General features: G+C 37.9%; 3 protein-coding genes and 1 long non-coding RNA gene across 9 annotated transcripts in view; 3 read left to right on the top strand and 1 right to left on the bottom strand.

Annotated features, from left to right (window-relative positions):
* Positions 1–12723, top strand: part of susd1 (sushi domain containing 1) — a 23064-nt gene extending 10341 nt beyond the window's left edge. For 2 of the 6 annotated variants that reach the window (XM_032515417.1, XM_032515416.1), the window contains exons 9-17: positions 181–360; positions 1997–2176; positions 2683–2847; positions 3074–3168; positions 3850–4036; positions 6918–7011; positions 10761–11016; positions 11474–11513; positions 12123–12367. In XM_032515417.1, coding sequence (XP_032371308.1) covers positions 181–360; positions 1997–2176; positions 2683–2847; positions 3074–3168; positions 3850–4036; positions 6918–7011; positions 10761–11016; positions 11474–11513; positions 12123–12259 — 1334 coding nt within the window. In that variant the 3' untranslated portion in view covers positions 12260–12367. Of the gene's footprint in view, positions 1–180; positions 361–1996; positions 2177–2682; positions 2848–3073; positions 3169–3849; positions 4037–6917; positions 7012–10760; positions 11017–11473; positions 11514–12122; positions 12368–12580 lie in introns of those variants that run through there. The other 4 variants (XM_032515418.1, XM_032515419.1, XM_032515420.1 and 1 more) reach the window with 4 other exon arrangements.
* LOC116689094 (uncharacterized) lies at positions 11174–23437 on the bottom strand. The gene is made up of 3 exons (XR_004331919.1): positions 23344–23437; positions 18117–18123; positions 11174–11184 (listed from the first exon to the last, which is right to left on the bottom strand). It is a non-coding gene; the product is annotated as an uncharacterized LOC116689094 (long non-coding RNA).
* zbtb26 (zinc finger and BTB domain containing 26) lies at positions 13330–17156 on the top strand. Its single transcript, XM_032515423.1, has 2 exons — positions 13330–13603; positions 15041–17156. Exon 2 carries the CDS (start codon positions 15072–15074, stop codon positions 16380–16382), a length of 1311 nt encoding a protein of 436 aa, XP_032371314.1. The 5' UTR covers positions 13330–13603; positions 15041–15071; the 3' UTR covers positions 16383–17156.
* p2rx4b (purinergic receptor P2X, ligand-gated ion channel, 4b) lies at positions 18941–26385 on the top strand. Its single transcript, XM_032515424.1, has 12 exons — positions 18941–19106; positions 19799–19946; positions 23138–23209; positions 23709–23781; positions 23875–23971; positions 24053–24133; positions 24228–24369; positions 24521–24657; positions 24750–24843; positions 24943–25008; positions 25094–25198; positions 26328–26385. The coding sequence occupies exons 1-12, from the start codon at positions 18964–18966 to the stop codon at positions 26364–26366; spliced, it is 1197 nt and encodes a 398-aa protein (XP_032371315.1). The 5' UTR covers positions 18941–18963; the 3' UTR covers positions 26367–26385.

The raw sequence follows: 26385 nt of genomic DNA, 5'->3' as shown, positions 1-26385 counted from the left end.
AAATAATGCTATCCTCTCAAATGTCAACAATATATCATAATGTGCATGCTGTAATTGAACAGTATGACTGTTATTTAACTGCCATTCCACGCATTTATTCAGGATGTGTCAATTGTATCTAGAAACCTGTCTCATTGGTTTTAACAATTTTCTACAATGACTTGCTGTCTTTTTTTGTAGAAATCAATTGTCAAGAGCCTGTTTTTAAACCTCATGCTAAAACGCTTTGGGACGGCACATCACACATTGGCAGTGTGGTGTTTTACCAATGTGAGGAAGGCTATAAGACCAGGAGCCTACTAAACTACTCAGTATGTGGAGAGAATGGACTGTGGGAGGATATTGATCTATGGTGTGAAGGTGCAATGTTTGATGACAGATATATTGATAAACCACTGTTTGCTTTTAGAATATTGGTAGTTATTTGCACAAAATATTTGAAGCAATGGTTTGCTATTTAAAAAAAAAAATACACTTATTTGCTTTCTTGCTGAGCGTTGATTGAGAAGATTGAAAACGCACTCATTTCTATCCGTTTAATAATGCTAAAACCAGCAGCCGGTTAAGCTGGATTTATGGTTCAAGTGTGAAAATATGTTGGTGGTCCCGTAGCTTCTGCTCCACGACAAAGACGGTGACTGTTGAGGGTGAGGGGAGTCCAGCGTTACACACTCAACGTTTGAACTGTTACTCGTAGTGCACTGCATTTTGCCATACTTGTGTGTAATTAAAATAGCAAACGGAAGTACAGATGTGCAATTAAAATAGCAAATGGAAGTACAGAATTGCCTGATTGGACACACAGCAAATAAGGGTTTCCATTTACTGCATTTGGCCAAGATCAGCAGATAAGCCATGCCTGTTGTTTAGTAGTTTGTGTCCCCATTTCCTGTCTTTGTGCTAAGCAAAGCTAGCTGGCTGCCGGCTGAAGCTTCATACTTACTGTAGAGACATGTGGTATTGATCTTTTCATAGAATTGGGAGGTGATGGCGCAGTAGATAGGACCCATGCCTAGGGTGTGGAAGACCAGGGTTCGATTCCCACTGCTATACATGAACCAACGTGTCCCTGAGCAAGACATTAAACCCCTAGTTGCTCCAAAGGCGTGCAACCTCTGACATAAATAACAATTGTAAGTTGTTTTGGATAAAAGCGTCAGCTAAATGACAAGTAATGTAAATCATTCTTGGTAAGAAAGCATAAGTGTATTTCCCAAAATGTAAAACTGCTGCTTTAAAATATGGGTGTTGGTATATCACTTTGTAAATAGTTGAGATATAAAGCTTATTTATTTGGATCCCCCATTAGTTTCTACTATTTTCAATTCAATTTTATTTATAGTATCAATTCATAACAAGAGTTATCTCGAGACACTTTACAGATAGAGTAGGACCCAACAGTTCTAGTAGTTTCCTCCAGAGCAGCAACAGGGCCACAGTGGAGAGGAAAAACTTCCTCTTAGGCAGAAACCTCGGTCAGACCCAGGCTCTTGGTAGGCGGTGTCTGACGGGCCGGTTGGGGTTAGAATGAAGAGTGGCAATAACAAAAATAGAAAAAATACAGTAGAAGCTACTCTTCCTGGGGTCCACACACAACAAAACACATGAACAACAAGGCATAACGCAAATAAAAAGTTACAATAAAAACATGTTCAAGAAAATTAAAAGTCAAGTAAAGAACAAAACAGTACAACGTTAACACTGGGGTTGTTGTGGAAGGGTTTGTTTTTTTACTATGAATTTGCATATTTATTTCAGGAATTGTTAGTTGCATGTGATACAGAATATAAAGACTTTTTGTGTGACTTTAAATTGAATGTGACTTTTTGTTTGACATTTTTGTGAAAAAAGGCAGAAGCAGTCAGGGTTGACTCATTTCACTTAGTTTATCACATGTTCTCATTATGCTGCATCTCCTGTTCAGCTGTGATTCTTTGTGATATATTACATGCCTGTAAATAGCACACTGTCTGTGCTAATTCATGTCTGTGTGCAGAAGTAAGCTGTGGCCCCCCACTAACCCTCCCTGATACTAACCTCCTGTGGGATCGCACCAGTAGACCGGGCAGTGTGGTGCTGTATGAGTGCATGGATGGATTTTACCAGGAGAGTGGAAATAATATTTCAACATGTTTACTATCAGGACAGTGGAGGGAAGTATCTGTAAAGTGCAAAGGTACAGTAATCATCTCTGGACATGTATATATCTATTCCACTGTGGAAGAGTGATTGTGAGTTCTAAAATGATACTGATATATTTTGATTTATCTGATATACATGCTTTGATTTATCTGGTAAATAACTGATAAATGCTCAGCTCTATACTGCTTCAGTTGTGGTTAGAGGCTCCTTGTATATTCCTGCTTGGGCTCTATGTTCTGTGCTTGTTGCAGATTTTAAGGTAAATTAAGGTGACACAATAATGTTGTGTAACCTTCACATTGTCCGGAGTGATGCCGCTACATTTATTTCTGTGGGTAAATCCACTGCTGTCTGAATGTTGTGGAAACATGTTGTGTGGGATTGATTTGACTTTACTCAGCAATGGTGTTTACCCCCCCCCGGTGACTCAAACCCAAACCAAGATAGATATGTTTGGAATATACAGTATATAACCATGCTTATAAAGCCCCACAATACCTGCAGTCATTAGCTTACCAATCAGTGTCATTGTTTTTCTAGCCAAATGTGGTCCGGTTCCCTTCCTTACCAAATCCGAGGTGGTGTGGCATAACAGGAGCGTTGTGATCCACCGCTGTGTGGATGGATATCACAGCTGGAGAGGCAGCAACATCTCTGTGTGCCGCAGCTCTGGGGCGTGGCAGTTAGCTACAATGAGATGCATAGGTGAGTAAGAACAAAGCAAGTTCATATAATGTGATTAGAAACATACTGTATGTAAGTTGCAATGTTCATTAGGCCGCACAAAATAAAAGCATCAGGGTGGATATGACGCTTGTGTGATGTTACTGATTTGCATTGTAAACATGTTTGTGAAGAGATTTGTAATATAACAAATAAACGGTGAAGATTTGGTGTACCATCACTCTTTTAATTCCCATATCTCTTACAGGAATTAAGCCAGCTGTCAATCACTTATTTGTCCTTAATGAAAAATGTCTGCACTGGAGAGCAGAGAAGTATGAGGAGGATACAGAAGTATATAAGGTACGGGGGACTCATCCTCCTTCTTTCCCTGTATATACTGTGTATCTTACATTTTTCTTGTATTTATGTATAGGAAATAAGTGCTTTCAATAATTAATAACCTTTTTCTCTGGTTATATGTGGATGTGTACGGACAGTAGGGATGTAACAATACTCTCAACTCAAAATTTGCGATTTTTAAGTTCACAATACAATTTTTACACGATTTATTTAACAGAATAAGCAGACAAATTAATCCTTTATTTAAATTTTAATTTATATCTGTGCAAAACAACAGATGCATTCTCTAATCAAAAGTGCAACAGAAATTGTATTTTTACCTAAAATCAAATAGAAAATTAACAATTTGATTCCCACATCAAAAAAACTAACTAAATAGAAAGAAAATCTCTTTCAATAAATAAACTAAGGACACGTAGTGATGTCTGAAGTCAAACAAGTGGAATTACGCCCTAAAGTAGATTAGTAGATTATGTCCTAGGCCGTTTAAAATTGCATTGTGATTAATTTTTTATGTCCATTTTTTTATGTCCATTTTTAACAAATTCACAATGTATCAGTACATCCATAATGGACGGTTTATGCAATCACCCTTCCATAATTTTTGTTTACCTTAATCTATGGGTTAGAGTTAGTGTTTTGTGAACCTGACTGATGCCACATTCAATGTAACCACCTCAGGTGACATACATAGGATCCAGAGACTACCAGAGATCCTTTCATGACAGAAGGAAGTGGTTTCTGAGCTCTAAGGCTGACCATCTGGAACTCTGTCTGAACCTGCTTCCAGTCACAAACTACAGCATCTCCATCACTGCAATGTCTTCCAGATTCACAGCCACCATCAACACTACCACCAGTTTACCAGGTATCAAGGCACGGCCAACTTTTACATTTACTTTACTCTGACAAAAAGATTCCCTGCGTCTAAGTGTAATATTATTACAAGGAATATATATATGTGTGTGTGTGTGTGTGTATGTATATGTGTGTGTGTGTGTATAACTATGTATATAATATTATATATATTATATGTGTGTGTGTGTATATATGTGTGTGTGTGTATGTATATATATATATATTGTGTGTATATATATGTGTATGTATATATTGTGTGTGGTGTGTATGTATATATATATATATATATATATAATATATGTGTGTGTGTGTATAATATATATATATGTGTGTGTGTTATATTATATATATGTGTGTGTATATAATATATATGTGTGTGTGTTATATATATGTATATATATGTGTGGGTGTATATATATAATATATATGTGTGTGTATTATAGATATATGTGTGTGTGTATTATTCATAGGTGTGGTTAGTGTTATTATAGTGGTGTGTGGGTATTATAATGTGTGTGTGTGTGTGTATATGTGTGTATATATAGGTGTGTGTGTATATATATATATATGGTGGTATATATATATATATGTTTTGTGTATATATATGTAGTGTGATTATATATATGATGTATATGTGTTGTATATATGTATATATATATGTGTGGTGGTGGTGTATATATATATGTGTGTGTGTATATATATATATGTGTGTGGTGTGTGTTATATAGTATGTGTGTGTGATATATTTATATGTGTGTGTGTGTGTGATTATATATATAGTATTAGGGTATAATGTGTGTGTGTGTATATTATATATGTGTGTGTGTATATAGTGTGTGTGGTGTAATAGGGTGTGTATATATGTATATATATATGTGTGTGTGTATATATATGTGTGGTTGTTAATATGTGGGTGTGTATATATGTGTGTATATATGTGTGGTTTTATATATGTGTGTATATAGTGTGTGGATATATATGTAGGTGTGTATATATTATATGTGTATATATATATATATATGTATGTGTGTATATATGGTGCATGATATATGTGTATATGTATGTATTTTATAGTATATGTGTGTATATGTATGTATAGTGTATATATATATGTTATGTGTGTATATATGTATGTATATGTGTATGTGATATATGTGTGTATATGTATGTATAGTGTTATGTATATGTGTATATGTATGTATGATGGTGTATATATGTATGTAAATGTGTATATATGTAAGTATGTATATATGTATGATGTATTATATGTATATATATGTAGTAGGGTATAATGGTATATATGTATGTATGTATATGGTATATGTAATGTATATATGGATGTGTATATAGTTGTGTATATGTTATGTATGTATGTATATAATGTATATGTATGTGTATGTAAAATGTATATGTATGTGATGTATATGTATATGTATGTGTATGTATATATGTATATGTTTTAGTATGTGTATGTGTATATGATAATGTATAGTATGTGTATGTATCTAGGTATTATATGTATATAGTATATGATATATGTATATGTATATATGTTATGTATAGTATGTTGGTATATGTATATGTATGTGTAGTATATATGTATGTATGGTGTATATGTATGTATGTATGTATATGTATATGTAGTATTATGTAGTAGGGTATGTGTGTGTATATATATATGTATATATATGTGTATGTGTATGTGTATATGTATATATATGTGTGTGATATATATATTAGTATATATGTGTATGTGTATATATGTGTAGTGTATATATGTGTATATGTTTTATATGTATATGTGTATATATATATGTGTAGTAGTATATAGGTATATATGTGTATGTATGTATATATGTATATATATGTGTATTATGTATATATGTATATATGTGTATGCATGTATGTATTGTATATATATGGTGTATGCATGTATGTATATTGTAATATATGTGTATGCATGTATATATGTATATGTATATATGGTATGCATGTATAATGTAATGTATATATGTGTATGCTGTATATTGTATATGTATATATGTGTTGCATGTGTATATATGTATATGTATATATATGTGTATGTATATATGTGTATGTATATATGTTTTATGTATAGTATATTGGTAGTGTAGTGTATATGTGTATGTATATGTATATATTGTATATGGTACGTGTATATGTGTATGTATTGTATATATGTGTGTATGTATATGTATATATGTGTATGTGTATGATTGTATATATGTGTATATGTGTATGTATGTAATATGTGTATGTGTATATGTATATGTATATATGTGTATATGTGTAGGTATTTTGTATGTATATGTGTTATGTGTAGTATATGTGTATATATGTGTATGTATTTTATATATATATGTGTAGTATATATGTGTATGTATATATGTGTATGTATATATGTGTATGTATATGTGTGTATGTATTTGTATAATATATATATGTGATATGTGAATGTAATGTGTATATGTATATATGTATATATACGTATATATATGTATGTATGTATGTATATATGTGTATAGTATATATGATATATACGTTAATATGTGTATAGTATGTGTGTATGTGTTATATATGTGATATGTGTGTATGTATGTAGGTTATATATGTATATTATGTGTATATATGTATATATATGTGTATGTAGTATGTATATATATGTGTGTATGTATATATAGGGTGTATATTATGTATATGTATATATATGTATATACATGTGTATGTATATGTATATATGTATATACATGTGTATGTATATATGTATGTATGTATATATATGTTATAAGCTTTCTGGAAATATTTAAGACTGATACAATTCTATCTTATCGTGAGTCTTCTTTATACTGATCATGATACACATTTGACAGTGCCTCCAGCTCCAATTGTCCACTACAGAGAATTTGAGACTCCTTTACCAACGTTGAGGCTACGCAGATCACCGAACACACTGGACCCAATAAGGTAACAACCAGGAGATGTGACCACTCTTCTGTTCTGCTACGTCACAGGGGACACTAAAACCCTAAACAGAGATAAAAACAGTCATGTACCAGCACGCTTCAAATGACCGACTAATGTCCACAATTTATAATGCTGGTTGAAACTTTATAATTCCTTACAATATATTCAGATTGGCATTCCGTCATTGTCCATTAGATTAGCATGCAATGGAATGAATTGTCGTTGGTGTATAAGGCAACACAACAAGGCACAATAAATAAGCCTCTAAAAATGTTAGGACCCTATTTTGTGTGAAGCGCATGGCGCAGGTGCGTTTAGGGCGTGTCCAAATTTTACTAATGCGCTGTTAAAATAACATTGAAATGCGCGTTACTGACTTTAGAGCATGTTTATTGTTGGTCAATGTTGCAAACACTTCCCGCTAGCCTCAAAATAGCAACACGACCAGAATGCACCTGAACACACCTCCCTGTAAGACCAGCACTGCGATGGGCGCACAGCTGGGCACAGGTTCATTTGCTATTTAAACAACGTGGGCGCTGGCCGGGAAATTAACAACTGCGTCGGTCTTAAAAAAGCAAAAACAAAAAAAAGTGAGTTTTTTTTGCATGGTTCAGGGGACAAGCAGCTAGCAGATAGTGAGATGTTTTTATAGTGTGTTCATGGGACGGGCAGCTATTCAATTCAATTTCAATTTTATTTATAGTATCAATTCATAACAAGAGTTATCTCAAGACACTTTACAGATAGACACACTCCAGAATTTACAAGGACCCAACAGTTCTAGTTTCCTCCAGAGCAAGCAACAGTGCGACAGTGGCGAGGAAAAACCTTTTAGGCAGAAACCCGGTCAGACCCAGGCTCTTGGTAGGCGGTGTCTGACGGGCCGGTTGGGGTAGAATGAAGAGTGGCAATAACAAAAATAGAAAAATTAGTAGTTTGTAGCAGTTCTTTGTAGTAGTTCATGGCATAGCAGGACGCTTGGCGGCATACAAGGCACAGCAGGACGTAGCAGGACGTAGCAGGGCACCGCAGTGTAGCAGTTGAACATGGCATCACAGAACGTGTAGCGGGACCATGGCGATAGCTGCTACCCTGATTTCGGAGCCTCTTGATCCAAGGGAACATGCTGGGGAAAAAAGAACATAAGGACTCTGGGGAGACTCCCAGAGCTAGGTTAGTAACAAGCATTTCTGGGACATGGATGCACATAAATGAAAAGATGGAAAGATAGAGGAGAGAGGAGCTCAGTGTATCAAAATAAGTCCCCAGCTGTCTAAAACTATTACAACAAACCAAGAGAGACGAGGTAAAGAGGCTCCAGCCCGGCGGGCTAGACTCTCCCAACCGGATCGGGCTGTATGCCAAGTCTCCCTTAGTTCTATTATATCTTGATTATATGATAGATAAATCTGAAAACTATGTGACTAACTACTACTCCCTAACATTATTCGATTCTATGCCCTAACTAGTGTATCAAAATAAGTCCCAGGCTGTCTAAAACTATTATTCACAAAACAAGAGAGACAAGGTAAAGAGAGCTCCAGCCCGGTCGGGCCAGACTCCCCCAACCGGATCGGGCTGTATGCCAAGTCTCCCTTAGTTAATTATATGATAGATAAATCTGAAAACTATGTGACTAACTAACTACCCTAACATATTCGATTCTATGCCTAACTATAAGCTTTAAAAAAAAGGAAAATTTTAAGCTACTTTTAAAAGGGGAAACGGGTCGGCCTCCCGGCCCCAAAAGGGAACCCGGTTTCCACAGGAGGGGGCCTAAAAGTAAACCTTTGGTCCCGTTCTTTTTAAAGGACTCTGGGAACCACCAGAAACCCCTGCTTTTGGAGCGTATTTTCCAGGTTGAGGTTTAAGCCCCTTAAAGATAGATGACCCGCCCCATGGAGTTTTTGTAGGGGAACCCAAAGGTTTAAATTCTTTTTCAAAATTTTACGGGAAAGCCAATGCAAAAAACTAAACCAGGGAAAGGATCTCTTTTCCTGGCCCCTTTTCAAAAACAGGCCCGCAGCTTTCTGGATCGCGGGTAAGTTTTTTATGGATTTTTCGGCAGCCTGATAGTAAGAATTGCAGTAATCCCAAAAAAGAAGTAAAAAAAATGCATGGACAATTTTTTGCTCATTTTTAGACAGGAATTCCGATTTTTTTTTTTCAAAAAATTTGTAGGGAAAAAAGGGGGGATCCTTTTAAATTTTCTTTTAAATGGGAATTAAAAGGACTTCTGATCGATGACTCCAAGATTCTTCAATGGTGCTGGAGGCCAGGGTGATGCCATCCAGAGTAACTATATCTTTGGATAGTGCGTCACGGAGGTGCTTGGGTCCGAGAGCAATAACTTCAGTTTTATCTGAGTTTAACATTAGAAAATTACAGGTCATCCAGGTTTTAATATCCTGAAGGCACGTTTGAAGTTTAGCTAACTGATTAGTTTCATCCGGCTTGATTGATAGATATAACTGAGTATCATCTGCATAACAATGAAAGTTTATGGAGTGTTTCCTAATAATACTGCCTAAAGGAAGCATATATAAAGTGAACAGGATTGGACCGAGCACAGATCCTTGTGGGACTCCATGACTAACCTTGGCGTGCCTAGAGGATTCATCGTTAACATGAACGAACTGAGATCGATCTGATAAATAAGACTTAAACCAGCTTAGAGCAGTCCCTTTAATGCCAATTAAATGTTCTAATCTCTGTAATAAGATATAATGGTCAATGGTATCAAATGCAGCGCTAAGATCTAATAACACAAGTACAGAGATAAGTTCTTTGTCTGAAGCAATTAGGAGGTCATTAGTAATTTTCACAAGTGCTGTCTCTGTGCTATGATGAACTCTAAATCCTGACTTAAAATCCTCAAATAAGCTGTTGCTATGCAGAAAGTCGCACAGCTGTTTGGCGACTGCTTTCTCAAGAATCTTAGAGAGAAATGGAAGGTTGGATATAGGTCTATAGTTGGCTAAAACATCTGGATCAAGGTTTGGCTTTTACAGTGTGTTCAGGGGACAGGCAGCTAGCAGATAGTGAGGGGATGTTTGCTGTATGTGACAACAAATTGTTGTAACCTAAAAAAAATGCGTGACATCGTTTCGAGCACCTTCAAGATTGTTTAGGTTTATCTAATTTTCATGTTACTCCAAAAGAATTACTATCATATTTTTTTTAACTCACACATATCGATAACATTCTCTACAACAACAAAAATCCAGAATTGGGTGGGCTAAAATATGAGTTGAATCACATTCATGCAAGTACCATTTCGCCTTTATGTGACTTTCAAGTGTTACAATGTTCAAGTGTTACAATCTATACAAATCTATAGTGTATAGAAATGAATGTGTTAAAGCTATAGTGCGTAGTTTCTGTCCCCCCATGAGGAATTCTAAGTAATGACAACAACACTGTTGACAAGTCCACATGATACAGTTGCTAGTAGCCAAGGAGGACACAGAGGGTTAAAAAAGTATGATGGGCTCTTCAGAAAAGGTAACTATCTTCACTTGAGTTTCTGCACGCCGGACGCCACAGTCTTCTGAACAGAGCCAAACTGAGAAACTGAGAGAGTTGTGTGGTGCTGATAGTCTTAATTAGTTTTGTAGCAACTCGTTTGGTAATGGCTTGACTGTAACGGACATTAATTTATATCAATAAGTTACGCACTAAAGCTTTAACATATCTTTATTTGGTTTAGCGTATGGCCATGATTTCTTTTGTTCTTCATGTTGCAGTTTGTACCAGGTGTTTGTGCTTCCTGTAGAGGGGATTATGATGTTTGACTGTTCCTCTCCTGCGAGCTCAGACCCCTCAGGCAAAAAAAAGTCCCCCACAGAGTACATCACTGCCCAGATAGATGTCAGACATGTCGGCACAGAGATGAACTTTACTGTGGGAGATGGACTCTACTATGGAGGCTTCTTTAATGCACCATTGGAGAATGGCAGGAACTATTACATCACCTTACGATCCATCAGTCAGTGGAAATCGGTGAGTATAGAATAAAGTATCAGATGTTTTGACTTAGAAACTGCTCGATTATGGAAAAAATTAGAATTGCGATTATTTTGATAATCAATATAGTCAATATTTAAAGTTAATTGCATTATTTTAAAAAGACTACTTATTGACTTTTGTAAAGATGTTGCACTTGTAGAACTCAAACAGTGAAACAGTTCAACAAATCAACAGTGAAAACACCTAGAACTGTGAAATATACCTTCATACTTTCCCTGTTTAAAAAAAGAAAAAGAAAAAAAGAATCCATTCAGAACACAGGACAAAATAAGAGTTGATCTGCAAAACATAATGTGCAAAATAATACTTTTTCTCGGTTCCTCTGTTTTCACGATTATAATGTTGATTACTGTAATTGCACAGCCCTACTAGAAACTGCATCCGACTCTGCAGTTTACTTGTTAAATTACCTGTGTGTCTTTTCTCCTAGGCTTTAAAATGTTCCTGTGTCCTGTGGGCTAAAGTAAGAGGTAATTCACTCGCCAAAACACCTAAATCCTTTAGTGTCTGTTATAACATAAGGATTTTTGGATTGAGATTTATTTTGGGAAATTACATTTTACCTATTTACAACATTCTGTAGTTAGAAAATAGAAAATGAATAGAAATTATTTTAAAATAGGCCTGCAACCAACACTTATCTACAATTTACTATTTTCATGGTTGTTTAATCTTTCTCAATTGTTCAGTTAGTTGTTTTGTCTATAATGTCAAAAAATGTGTGAAATTATGAGGGTTTTCCAAATCCCAAGATGACCTTTTCATGTCTTGTTTTGTCCACAACTCAAAGATGTTCAGTTTACTATCACAGAGGAGTGAAGAAACTAGAAATAAATATATACACACACTTATTAAGAAGCTAAAATAAGAGAATTATTTTTTTTACTTTTTTTTAACAAAACATTACTCAAACCGATTGATAATCAAAATAGTTGGCGATTAATTTAATAGCTGACAACTCATTGATTATTCAATAAATGTTTGCAGCTCTATTTAAAAATGCACTTTAAAATGAAAAAAACAAGCAGATGTAGAAAGTGCTGGTTGCCAGGTACTCACACAGCTTTCCCTGGTTCCAGGTACATCCTATGTTCTGAGGGTCTCCTCTCTGTCTGCTGCTGCAACAATAGGACTGGTTGCCTTCGTCCTTTTGGTTGGAGACAGTTTCACCTGGTGTAGAAGATGGTACACTTCAGTATATTACCCACCCTGTTAATATCATGTTACACGTGAAACAACGGTATATTAATTCAACCAAGTGGCTAAAGTGATTCTAGTGTTTCAGGAAGTTTCAAAGATTAAATCCATACATTTCAGTGGATAGTTGTTAATTGTAACCACAATTGCAAATTAAATAGTCATTTTAGGTATGTTACTAGTGACAAAGTCAAGCAATCGTGCATGTAGTGAAAGCGGCCAGTGAGTTAGATTTCACTAGGAATGTCCATAACGTAGATGTTTTGTTCAGTTCAGCTAAAACACAGGACTTGTACAGTAACTGTAATTGAATGACCTGGTTTCCTCTCTTCTTTTCCAGGTTTTTCAAGAGGACATGACACTGCTGATGTTCTGTCAGTTTATTTGTCAGTATGACAAATGAAATACAGTCTTGACTCCCTATCAGTACATTTTGTTTCGTACATTTTGTAAATAATTATAAAAACTTTGGTTTTCACTTCATAGATACTTACATGATTATTGGATGTGAATATGCACTTGCAACTAGAAGTAAAGAAGACCATTTGTCAATTTGATGGTTGATGAGCCTTCTGACCCTGGAAATCCAGATTTCTCGCGAGAGCTTAATTTCAATTTGCTCAGCGAGTTCCTCTGGCATCAGGTAATGCTGTTCATTAGGCTCGTTGGAGATGAACTGCGCCTCGCCTGTAAAGTGGATGAGAGCAGGCGGCAGCAGCGCGGGGGGGGGGGGACAAAAAGCTGCGGTAAAGTGGGACAGTTTTCAGCCGATTCCTGTCGCCTTCAGGCTGGACAGGAAGTGAAAAAAAAATTTGGTGCGATTCCGATTTAATAAAATATAATCAGACCCACATATCAGCTGGTACCTAGTCTTTAGTTGTTTTAATGAGTTACTTTTAAAATACCAACATACTTATACTTAAGTAACATTTTCACTGCAGGGCTTTTACTTGTAACAGATTATTTTTACAGTTTGGTACTAGTACTTTTACTTAAGTAAAGGATATGAATACTTCTTCCACCACTGCTTAAAGGTTAAGAGGATGCCTTAATGGATGAGAGATACTAGAACATTTACAGAACACATTTTCATTTAAAAACAGAGGTTAATGATAAGACTGAAAAATTGATAGATTGTATTTATCATATTATTACTTTTGTTCAACGGTTATGTGATAAAAGCAGCGCTGACTGATTGAAATTTAGGAAAGTGAATCTTTGAAGAGATTGGTGATGAGAGGTGGCGGTTGTGTTGCACTGGGCCTTTAAATGGATTTTGCATCCGGATCAGCGCCTTCAATGCCCGGACAGACCTACCGATGACAGCCCATCGTTAACGTGTTTGTAGAGAAGAGCTTAACAGGTACACAACACTTAATATTGTGTCAACTTAAGCATAAAGGTAAAAAAGTAGGTTAGCTACAGTGTTGCATGTTTTCATCAGATCGTCTGCTATGGCTGCAGGGCTCCGTACACTCTGTAAAGACCGGAGAGGAACGTTAGGCCAGAGGGAACTATGGAGGCGATTTGGGATTGATGTACATACACAGCTAACATACACACACAGCTAAAGCAAAGGTTAGACGTGGAGTGACTTAATACAATATTAGTTTTTAGTCTTGCTCTAAGCCAAACAGTTATATATATATATCCAGGCTAGCTGTTGTATCTAAAAGAAAGCCACTACTTTGTTACTTTACTGATAGCGCTAAGCTAACATCGACGGTCCAGTCGACTTGGACAGCGGAAACCAAGTGCTAATCTCCCAATTTCACTTGAATGTCTTGTGTATCGCAAACCTTAGTAACACTGTAACAAGTAGTGTTTTAAACGTCTTATGCCATTTTTTGTAATTCGGCTTTAAGCACTATTCATTAAATATTTAATATTTTTTGCTTAACGTTACACAAGGCAAATCATTTATCTAGCTAGCTAACACCAGTTATCTATAGAATGTAGTACAATTAGACACCGGTATATGTTGTTACCATAACCTCATATTGAGTGGATGAACGGCGTACTCTTGAGTGGACATTGCTTCCAAAAATATATTGAAACGTAATGGTATTTGATTGAAGTTAACTAATGTTAGCTAACTTTAGCTGACGAAACAGACACGCTAGCTCGTGTTGAATTGACATGTTTGTGAACCAAGTCTGGTTCTCAGTCTCACCCTATCCATGAGAGCTGCACGCGCCGGGTTTAATATAACTAGATTAGGATTGAGGTGATTGTGATTGACGCATAGTCTTGCATTCACTACTCGATTAAAAGTAAATAAGTATCAGCATAAAAATATAGTTGAAGTACCCAAGTAGAAGAAGATGTTAATACTAAGTGAAGTAGGATTTAATACCTGAGTAAATGTGCTTAGTTACATTCCACCACTGGAGGCAGGTGAATGTCTTTAAATAAATTAGCTTGTAGTTTTCAATGTATTTCTCTTAATGTATAAGCACCTTAACCGTGGCTTTGAACGGTGCTTTATAACTAAAATGGCTTATTATTAATACAGAATATAGTGTATATAGAGTTTAATGCAAGGTAAAACGTCTTTGTTTTATGGCAGGTTGCAAACATAAAATTAGTAAGTAATCGCAATTCATTATTCATTCCACAAATAACGTTTCCATCAGTGTTTATCCCATAAGCCCTTTACCCATTAACAGAAAATCATAAAACTTGTATGATTTTATGTGCATTCAGTCGAAAGTTACTGTTTTTTTATAACCAATATGACTTTATTTGCATAAAAACGTGGATGGAAAACATGGCTACAATCTGTTTTGGTCCTTAATAGGTGCAGTGCTACTGCTGGCTGTCGGCTCACTATGGCCCAGAACCAGGTGATCCTGCAGTTCCGCTTTGCCACATTTGGGGACTCGATGCTGCAGAAGATGAACCTCCTACGACACCAGAGACGTTTCTGTGATGTCACTGTGCGCATCAACCAGCTGGAGGTCCCTGGTCACAAGGTAGTGTTTGCCGCTGGCTCGTCTTTCCTGAGGGACCAGTTCATCCTTCAGCAGGACTCCGGGGAGGTCCAGATCTCCATGATCCAGGAGGCGGAGGTAGGCCGGCAGCTGCTGCTGTCCTGCTACACAGGGCAGCTGGAGTTTCCGGAGCTGGAGCTGGTGCATTACCTGACAGTGGCCAGCTTCCTCCAAATGGGCCACATTGTGGAGCAGTGCACCCAAGCTCTCAGCAAGTTCATTAAACCTCAGCCTGCACGCCAGCTGGAGCTGGATGTGGGGATAAGTAGGGAGAAGAAGGAGGAGGAGGGGTTATCCTCCCAGGCCCAGAGAGAACAGGAGCACTCCCAGGTCCGGACTGTCCATCAAGAGGGGGGGGAAGTGGTGCAGGTTGGGGACGACAACAATGACGATAATGATGATCCAGAGGATGACGATGAGGATATGATCATACAGCCGGTGTCCCCTCTTCATAACTTAGGCAGACGTCCAAAGCAGGGCGTGGTGGAGAGCGACATCACTATCATAAAAGTGGAGTCTGTGTCTGACGTAGCAGAAAACTCCATCGCTGGTCACTTCCCCGCCAGTCCACCTCCTGCCCTTCACTCTCCTGAGCCCCAGCACTCCCTCATAAACTCTACCGTTGACAGCCGTGGCAGTGAGATGGCGGCTCCGCCCGGCGGGACCGGGTACACGCTCAGCCCCCCACCTGCATACCCTCCGGCAGAGAAACACAGTGTGCACCAGAGGAACTACGACAAACCCCTCCAGTGGTACCACCAGTGTCCAAAGTGCTCGCGGGTCTTCCGCCAGCTGGAAAACTACGCCAACCACCTCAAGATGCACAAGCTGTTCATGTGCCTTCTGTGTGGCAAGACCTTCACGCAGAAGGGCAACCTGCACCGGCACATGCGGGTCCACGCTGGCATCAAGCCCTTCCAGTGTAAAATCTGTGGGAAGACCTTCACGCAAAAGTGTTCTCTGCTGGATCACCTCAACCTGCACAGCGGGGACAAGCCACACCGCTGCAACTACTGCGACATGGTTTTTGCTCACAAGCCAGTTCTCCGCAAACACCTCAAACAGATCCACGGGAAGAACAGCTTTGACAACGCAAACGAAGGCAACCTGCACGACGGCGGGCTTGACTTTGATTTTGGGCAAATATGAACTCTGTGGACCTTTATTTTGTTTTTTTATAGAAGCTTTAGTAGACTTTCCCTCAGATGGAACATTAGAATCCTAAATTTAGAAGTTTGAGAAACTGACACAGTTTATACAAAGCTGGAGCACAGAAGCTGTTCTTCTCTGTGTGAGAAGCCATTGATTGTATTATTGACAATTGGCAGATGAACATGGTGGCTGGTTTCCTCCAGCCTCATCCTGATGGGTTTAACTGGAGAATGCAACATGAAGGGAGACCTTTTCCTCATCCTACATTTAACTGTAGCTTCATTACTGTGGACAGTTTTTTTTAAATGTTTTTTTCTACAACACGTTGTAGATGCCTTCATATTGTACTTGAAAATTCAGCACTGAAACACTAAATATATAGACTGTACTTCATTAGTTTTATTGATGAATTAGCATGTCTTTATGTTACGCTGTCCAATGAGAAAAGAACGTTGATAATGAAAAAGATCCCTATGTATATTGTGTATACAGTCTACTGTAGCCTTTCTTCCTTTCTTACCTGTGTGAATATGACAACATGGACTTAATAACTTAAAGAAACTTGAAACACGGTGGTTAGGAAAAATATTTTATTGAAGGCAAGCTACGCCAGTGACCAACACAGATGCCAAAGTGTCTAAGTGAACTGAAATGGTTCTTTTATACAGAATTTATATCTGAGGTACTATTGGACCAAAGTTACAATGTATCTGTCTTGTGTTCACAAAAATCAATGTGTGTTATGAAATTAAAAACTGACTCTTAATCAGTGTTGGTTTCAAGTGGTCCCACTTATGACACACTAGTGTCCACCATTCAGGCACATACAAATTATATTTATGGAAATATAGTAAATCCCAAAAAGTTAAATACTGAATTTCAGCGTAGTGAAAATATTTAAAGAGTTCTAGTTATGTAGATATTAATTTACGATGAAGGAGAAGAAGCACAAATGTTTAACACCCTCCTCAGTGTGCAGGCTTGGTTTTACAAGCTTTTTAATCAGTCAGGGTTTCACAGTGTGAGTATCTGAGAGTAAAATGTAAATGTGTGGTGAGTTTTTACAAAACGTTTCGTTGTGTTTGCTGCAGTATGTTGTCTCGATATCTTCACACTGGTGAGTAGATTACTAAAGAGGGGCACACAGCAGTGCACCTTTGCATGATAAACTGATAGCTTCACTCTCCTGCCATGCACCATGTGTTTCACACATCTAATGTAGTTTTATTTAGGCATGGCCAGGGCACAATTAAACTTTAATCTTGTATAAAAGCAAGGAGAGATGCATTGTAGGTTTTGGCAAAATTGCTATTTTCAGGTACATGGAACACAAATATAATAACAGCAGTCAATTCAAATGGAATACAAAACAACAGGAAATACAATTTTACAAACAATATCATTCACATTTCCTACCCCACTTAATTACAAGAATTTGCCAATATGTGCAAAGTTGCACCATAATATAATCATACTCTGTTATTATCACATCCTTTTATTATAATAAAAAGGATTATTATTTAGCTTATGCTTTTATCCAAAGTGACTTACAATTTTGCTATACATATCAGAGGTTGCACGCCTCTGGAGCAACTAGGGGTTAAGTGTCTTGCTCAGGGACACACTGGTTGGTGTATCATAGTGGGAATCGAACCCAGATCTCCCACACCAAAGGTCATATCCACTGTTCCATCACTACCACTAACCCTAATACCAGTCAACACTAATTACCTCACTCCTTCCCCCCCACATGTCACATTACACACACACACACACACACAGAGTAATTCATAAATGGGTACAAGTTCATTGTGACAATATCCAGCGTTTTCATCGAGCATGAAGAGGTTTGACGATGTGCACATGTAATTAGCTGTGATGGGAGGGTATTCCACTAACATAATTATGTTGTGACACATGCACACATGGTCCACTGTGTCACCATCTCCTCCTCCTCTGATGGACTGTTGACACAAGTTTGGAAACAAGAATTGGACCCCTGCCTTATACATGGTGTCTACTGAAGACTTTCTTTCATGATACACAGCAGAGGCTCCTGGGACACATGCATGCCTTTGAATGAACAGAGTATCACATAGAGAAGTAAATAAAAGTTATTAAGTAATAATAGGTGGTTTCCACAATCTGCAGTTAGTGCAGTGTGTTTGGCATGTTCACATCCATATATTATTGCTGATGGGTGGAAACCTTGTATCTCCATATTTCACCATTTTAATTTTTTCCCCTCTGAATCAATGCTACTAGTCACATGTTACATCTGTCTATGAGTTTTACAAATACTTAGACAGTGTTATGGTGATTTTGTCTGAACACAATAGCTCAATAAAATGTTTTGGCTCTTCACTTATACAGTCAGAAAATATAGATAGTGTTTTGTATGTTTTGTGTCTATACTGTATGTGGTTAGTTTAAACCTACTGTATGTTCACTACTAAGTGTGTACTACATGTAAAACACACTCAGGACAAAGATGATTTGATTACAATAATTTGAATAAGGGATGCTATGTTCACTTATTATCATTGCACAGTCCATCACAGGTGTGTGCGGTGCAGAGATGAGCAAGCGTGCAGGCTTCTTCCAGAGCTGTCTGGATTGCGTGAGTCACTATGAAACACCTAAAACACTGGTTATTCCAAACATTGGGGTAGGATTTGTCTTCAGGTTTGGCCAGCTTCTGGTGGTGCTGTATGTGGTGGGGTAAGTAACAAATGATGGGGGGGTGTATGTATATATACTGTACATATGGTGGTCTTGGTTGAGATTTGGTCAAATGTGGCAGTGGTGGAAGAAGTATTACCAATAAATATATACTAATACCACACTGTAAAAAATACTCTGTTACAATTAAAAGTCCCGCATTGAAAATGTCAGTAACTTTCATCAGGAAAATATGCTACTTTTGAAAAGTATCAAAAGTAAAAGTAATGAATGAAGAAACATCCTCACATTTTAGAAATTGAAAACAATCAATTAGTTCTTTCAATCAACTCAGATTTTAATTGGCTAATCATTTTAGCTTTTTTACTTGAAGGCTGTTATAATGTTGGTAAGTATAATTTATAATAAAACATTGTATTTTATAAACTACAGTAAACAACTTTGTTTTGTGTGCAAAAATCTTAAATCTTGGTAAAGTGACCAGTGACTAAAGCTGACAGATGAATGTAGTGTACAGTATTTCCCTCTGAAATGTAATGGAGTAGAAGTAGAAAGTGGCATGAAAAGAAAAGGCTCAAGTGAAGTACAAGTACCTCAAATTTGTATTTAAGGACAGTACTTGAATATACTTAGTTACAACTTGTCATGGAATACTGTTGTAATGAGCTGCCTGGTGATTTGTCATGATCAGATTGCATTGGTAAAAGTTCCCTACTGCTGTAAACCTGCAGGTATGTGTGTGTGGTGCAGAAGGCCTACCAGGAGAAAGACTCTGTCATCAGTAGTGTCACCACCAAAGTCAAAGGTTTTGCCTTCACCAACACATCTGACATGGACCCCCGGTTTTGGGATGTGGCTGATTATGTCATACCATCCCAGGTATTCAACCATACCTTTTTTCTTTTTTACAGAAATACTTACGCACAAACTTAACAAACGCTCCATTTTAACTCCTAATCTCAACAGAAAAAGCTTTCCCATCTGAAAGCAGAATCCATTCTGTCCGACAACACCCAGCTCCTGCACCTAGAGTTTCAGACCCTGCCTTTTGGTTTGAGCTTCACGTACACTACTCAAAAACGAGACATAAAGAGACTCATTCATACCTTCAGCAACCTTCACTGCTAAACTTAAAGCGTACCTCTCGCCAAAAAGCAACCTAGAGTCTTTATCAAAGTCAAACTTTCGCTTGAAAACTTACGTAGGATGGAGGCACCATTTTTCTCGAGCCATCTTGCCAGTCAAAAAGTGTTGATCTCCGAATTCGAATGAACAGAATCCATAGTAGGAAATGTATTCTTATATGAGGTTCCTTTTTTAACTACAAGGTCAATATTGTTTTTCGATAACGACAAAACAATACATTTCCCATGCATTTATATGTAACTAAGATTTAGGAGCTTTCCATCTTTACTTTCCACCCTGTTTCGTTTCCTGTTTTCGTTTGTTCTGAGATTTTTACTGGCTAGATGGACGGCGACCAGAAAAACCAACTGCTAAACTGTTTGAGTTCATGTGTAGAGCAGCTGGTGATGCTTTAAGCAAAATTTCATGTTGTGTCGAGCCTTCTTAGTGTTTTGAAGGTCCCATGGCATGAAAATGTCACTTTCTGAGATTTTTAACATTAATGTGACTTCCACCAGCGTGACTATGGCCCCCCAAGTGGCTAGAAATGGTGATAGGTGTAAACCGAGCCCGGGGTATCCTGCTCTGTCTTTGAGAAAATGAAAGCTCAGATGGGCCGATCTGGAATCCTGTCCCTTAGGAGGTCATAAGGGGCAAGGTTACTTTCCCTTTCTCTGCTTTGCCCGACCAGAGAATTTGCACCCTCCCCATGAGAAAGACAAATCATGGCTTTTAATCGAGCAAAGTGGCAGTTGGTCAAGGCCACACCCCCACCCTCCACCTTGCCCCCCCTCTTCCTCAAAAGCTACAGATTCAGAAATGGCACATACTAAGGAAAGCTCATTGTGGGACTGTCTCTAGAGGCTGGAATTCTGCACCAAGACTGAATTTTGGGAAAGAGACTTCAGATATAGTATTAGGGACCACTAAGGTCTATATAAAAGAGACTTCAGATACAGTATTAGGGACCACTAAGGTCTATATAAAAGAGACTTCAGATACAGTATTAGGGACCACTAAGGTCTATATAAAAGAGACTTCAGATACAGTATTAGGGGACCACTAAGGTCTATGTAAAAGAGACTTCAGATACAGTATTAGGGAGCACTAAGGTCTAAAATTAAAGAGACTTCAGATACAGTATTAGGGAGCACTAAGGTCTATATAAAAGAGACTTCAGATACAGTATTAGGGGACCACTAAGGTCTCTATAAAAGAGACTTCAGATACAACATTAGAGTATAAAAGTATATTTACAGCATAAAAGCATCCAAAGAACACCATGTCATGGGACCTTTCAAAAATAGCGATTTTGATGCAATCATAGTATCCCTTGCACTCCCATTTAAAAGGCCATTTGACCGAAAATGAGAATACAGTGAATCTTAAAAGTGGCATATCTGTCCTAATTATAACTTTAAACTAAAGTTTAACTCAGGTACATTGACAAAATGACCATAGGTTGCATTTTGGCAAGAATTAAGCTTTAAATAGGATAAGGTAATATCAGCTTGACCAAAACCACGTATGATAAAGGCAGCTTTTTTTATTTGAATTAAGATTAGATTTGTTGAAAACTGTTGTTATGTATTTTTGGCAATAATTGTTGTATTTGTAATGATCTTGTGTACTTTTCACTGCTGCAAAACCAATTGACCAATTAGCAATTAAAGAAAGTTCTCTTTGACCATTTGAGAAACACTGCTCCATTGTAAATGACATGTCAATTGTGTTGAACTAGTCTCGCTTAGCTAGACCTTCCTCCACAGCACTGCTGAGGTGGCCCTGGTGAGTCCACACAGCATTCTGGGATGGGAGAACAACGTGCTCTGGTTTATTGACATTTCTTTGAACCTATCACAATCATCTTGGGAGGTGCTTAGTGCCACACAGTGCCCCAGTGCCTCTACTAAATAGTCTCAGGAAGGAAGTTGTTTTAGGGGAACATGTGTACGTTCATAAGTAGTTTTAGTTGTCAATAGAAAACTCAGATTGGACAGATAGTCTAGCTAGCTGTCTGGATTTACCCTGCAGAGATCTGAGGACCAGGTAACCATAGTCCTCAGATTGGACAGATAGTCTAGCTAGCTGTCTGGATTTACCCTGCAGAGATCTGAGGACCAGATAACCATAGTCCTCAGATTGGACAGATAGTCTAGCTAGCTGTCTGGATTTACCCTGCAGAGATCTAAGGACCAGATAACCATAGTCCTCAGATTGGACAGATAGTCCAGCTAGCTGTCTGGATTTACCCTGCAGAGATCTGAGGACCAGGTAACCATAGTCCTCAGATTTGACAGATAGTCTAGCTAGCTGTCTGGATTTACCCTGCAGAGATCTGAGGACCAGGTAACCATAGTCCTCAGATTGGACAGATAGTCCAGCTAGCTGTCTGGATTTACCCTGCAGAGATCTGAGGACCAGATAACCATAGTCCTCAGATTGGACAGATAGTCTAGCTAGCTGTCTGGATTTACCCTGCAGAGAAATCCACCAAAGGATAGAACGCCAACACAGAGACAGAGGACGGGGACGGACATCCAGCCTTCATAAGGGACATCCGGCGTAATTTCTGGCAGCATCGAAGAAGTAAAACGTGATGTATAGAAAGTAGTGTTGAACTGTTTTAATTCAGTTTATGTAAGAAGGGGTCAGTGGGAATAATAATAATATAATTATATTATAATATGAAAATAATAACAATAATGATAATAATAAAGCACTTTTTGTTATACATGGGTTAAAAGTGCCAGAATTAGCCAGAAGGCAATTTTTCATCTGAAGTCCTCTGCCCTTGATGTTAAGAAAGCTTTTGAACACAGAACAGAACCAAAAAATGCCTCGTAGCAAAACAGGTTGCATAATGCACATATAGCTCAACTCTGACTGTGAGCAAGTCGAGTATTTCATTGCCTTGTGACATGTGCTTCTCTTCTGTGTAACAGGGTGATAACTCATTCTTTGTTTTAACCAATATGGTTGTTACCCCCGGTCAGACTCAGTCACGCTGTCCTGAGGTGAGTCACTGATGCTACCTGATATGATATATATCAATAAATGGAATGTATGGTCAAGTCATATGAGCTAAGGTCAGGGCCAACTAGTGACTCTGCACATTATTTAGATTCATTGTTGTTCATCTTCCATGAACACTGTTATGAAACAATCGGATCGTGATTGGTTTTGTGGTTCTTATCCTATTATTTACTGGCTTGACCTCTGTGAGTTGATTCTGAAAGCAGTTACAAATGGGTGTGGAAGAAAGTGACATGAAGCATGGTTCAGTTCATAATAGTCTATATCAACAACGTTTCATGGGACTGAGTACACTGACCCATGTGAGTAAACCTATTACATGCACAAAAAAGAAATAGTCAAAAAGCATAATATGTGCGCTTTAAAAATAGTACTCAAGTAAATGTACTTAGTTACATTCAACCTCTACCAATAACTTTTGTAAGAAAGCATTCTGAGATGCCCCATACTAGATTAACAGACCGGTGATTTCTCCTCCAGCTTCCAAACCCATCAACTACTTGTGTGGATGATTGTGACTGCATGGAAGGACACAGCGATCCTCGCGGCAATGGTAGGGTTTCCTCATTGGGTGGCATCAGATTAATATTGATAAAGGATGTCTACATACAGCAAACACCACCTGACTGACCAATTTCCCTCTCAGGTATACAGACAGGGCTGTGTGAGAACTATACCACAACTGCCAAGACCTGTGAAGTGCTCTCATGGTGCCCTCTTGAAATAGACACTAAGCTGCCCGAGTAAGAATATATGCAATGTTATAGTATTTATAAGTTATCATAGTATAATATAGGTATTGTTTGATATGTTGTTTCCCACAGACATGCACTGCTGGCTTCAGCAGAGAACTTCACTGTGTTGATCAAAAACAGCATAACATACCCAAAGTTCAACGTTCACAGGTCAGAGTTTCTAAATGTCTTATCATATGCAAAGCTGCTGTTTCATTGTGTGCCATTATATAAAATGTATTTCTGGGCTTCCTTCCTCTCCCAGAAGAAATATTCTGCCACATATTAACTCCTCGTACCTGAAGAGGTGTGAATTCAATCGTGCAACAGACCCAGACTGCCCCATATTTCGCCTGAAAAGTATTGTCTCAGAGGCTGGAGAGGAATTCCAAGACATGGCTGTAAAGGTATGGCCAGAAATAAATATGACACAAATTTTTACAAGATGTTCATATCTGCATAATTAACCTCTCCACACTCCCTTATCTCTTATCTCCCTTACATTTAAATTGTATACATAACTGGATAATGCATGATTTTTATGATATGTTTCTAAAGGGTGGTGTCCTCGGTATCATTATTGACTGGAGCTGTGACCTGGACTGGTGGGCAGGGAAATGTTACCCCAAGTACAGCTTCCGCAGGCTGGACAGTAAACATCCGGTCAACAATGTGGCTCCTGGATACAACTTTAGGTGAAACCATTGTTAAAAAATGCTAATTAAATAAATGGATTAACTTGGGGATAAAAACATTGAAAAAACAAACAAAAAACACTTTTTTTTAGGTTTGCAAAATACTACAAGAGCCAAGATGGAGAGGAAACTAGAACCTTAATCAAAGCATACGGGATCCGATTTGACGTCATTGTATTTGGAACTGTGAGGCCAGAATAAATCTTTAAGTTGCAAAGACTTCATCAGCTAAATGTGTGTTCTTTTTGCTCTGACAATACCTGGGTTTGTTCCTATATCTCGCAGGCAGGGAAATTTGGAATTGTACCAACCATAGTGAACTTGGGTGCAGCATTATCAATCCTCAGAGTGGTGAGTAGACATGCTCAATCCTGCACGTAATATGTGATTAAAAAGAATGCTACTTTCTAGACAAAGCATTAATATTTTCCTACAGGTCCCCGTTGTTACTGACTGGTTCATGCTGTCATGCACGCGTAAAAGAGATCTTTACAAAAAACACAAAGTCACAAATCTGAATGAGGATGGGGAAACTGAATCAGTAAGTTAACGATACGTTAAAGGAACAGGCCACCGTTTGTTGAATTAGGGCTTATCACGGCCTCCCTTACTGTAGATAGTTTTTTCCTCAGTGCATGAATTGTTTTAGACCAGTGCAACACAGGCAGCGCTGCCGCTAGTTAGCTTAGCATGGTGAATGGAATCCTATGTTGCATAGAATTGTTAGCATGTTGTGAGTAAAAGTGATCTGACAAAACAACAAAAACCTTATTACTTGTTGTGGCCTTCATATTTACAATGAATACAAACAGCACTGCAGATTAAGACTGGACCATTTCCTAGGCAGATATTGATTTTTCCTACAGAAGACAGTAAATGGTGATGAACATGGCGGGTTTTGTGAGAGACAAAGAGGATGACTTCTCAGACAGTCAAGATCCAGAAGCTTACCTCTATGAACCAGAGTTTTTAGAAAAGGAGCTGCGTGCTTTGGAAATAGAACGAGAGGAGCAGGTTGTGATCACTGAACAACCCGAGGACATGAGGCATCCTGCAGTCCTCGACTTTTTGTGTGATAAAGTCAACTGGGAAAAATGCTGAATGGACCCAATAAACAGTTGTCCACAGAGGAAGTGATCACTGCAAACATGACACATGGTTATTTTTTTAGTTATTTACACGGGATAGATCGATCCATGTTATAACTGTACTTACACAGAGTTGCTGCGTAATATCTTGGCACCATGTTGCAGTGCTTCGGCTGTGCTTCCACCCAATATAGTCCCAAATCAATATCTGCCTAGGAAATGGTCTAGTCTTACTCTGCATTGCCATTTTTATTCATTGTGAATATGCAGGCCAAAATAAGTGATTAGGTTGTTGTTGTTTTTTGTTGTCTCATTTTACTCACAACATGCTAACTGCCAACATAGGATTCCATTCACTATGCTAAGCTAACTAGCGGTGTTGCTGCCAGTGTTGCACCGGACTTAACAATGCATGCACTGAGACAGAAAATGCGTTGGCCTACTTCAACAAATGGTGGCATGTTCCTTTAAGTTTCACATTCTACATTCCTCACTGCTTACAGTAATTAGCATTGAATAATAAATATATTTTGTGGGGTCAATATTACTTGACAGATGATCAGTTTTCTTTTTATAAAACAGGTGTCATTGGAAACGGGCACCAGCTATGGAACCCAGTAACATGGTCTCATCAACATGG

The sequence above is a fragment of the Etheostoma spectabile genome, chromosome 5 (assembly GCF_008692095.1).
Source record: "Etheostoma spectabile isolate EspeVRDwgs_2016 chromosome 5, UIUC_Espe_1.0, whole genome shotgun sequence".
Lineage (NCBI taxonomy): Eukaryota > Metazoa > Chordata > Actinopteri > Perciformes > Percidae > Etheostoma > Etheostoma spectabile.
Note: the sequence above shows the minus strand (reverse complement) of the source record. Positions and strands in the feature narration are given on the sequence as shown.

Bases quoted from the DNA above. Each gene is read 5' to 3' on its own strand.
- zbtb26 (XM_032515423.1), top strand. From the start codon at position 15,072: ATGGCCCAGAACCAGGTGATCCTGCAGTTCCGCTTTGCCACATTTGGG.
- p2rx4b (XM_032515424.1), top strand. From the start codon at position 18,964: ATGAGCAAGCGTGCAGGCTTCTTCCAGAGCTGTCTGGATTGCGTGAGT. The intron at 24,658-24,749 runs GTGAAACCATTG...ACTTTTTTTTAG, and splicing joins GCTCCTGGATACAACTTTAG to GTTTGCAAAATACTACAAGA. The intron at 25,009-25,093 runs GTGAGTAGACAT...ATTTTCCTACAG, and splicing joins CATTATCAATCCTCAGAGTG to GTCCCCGTTGTTACTGACTG.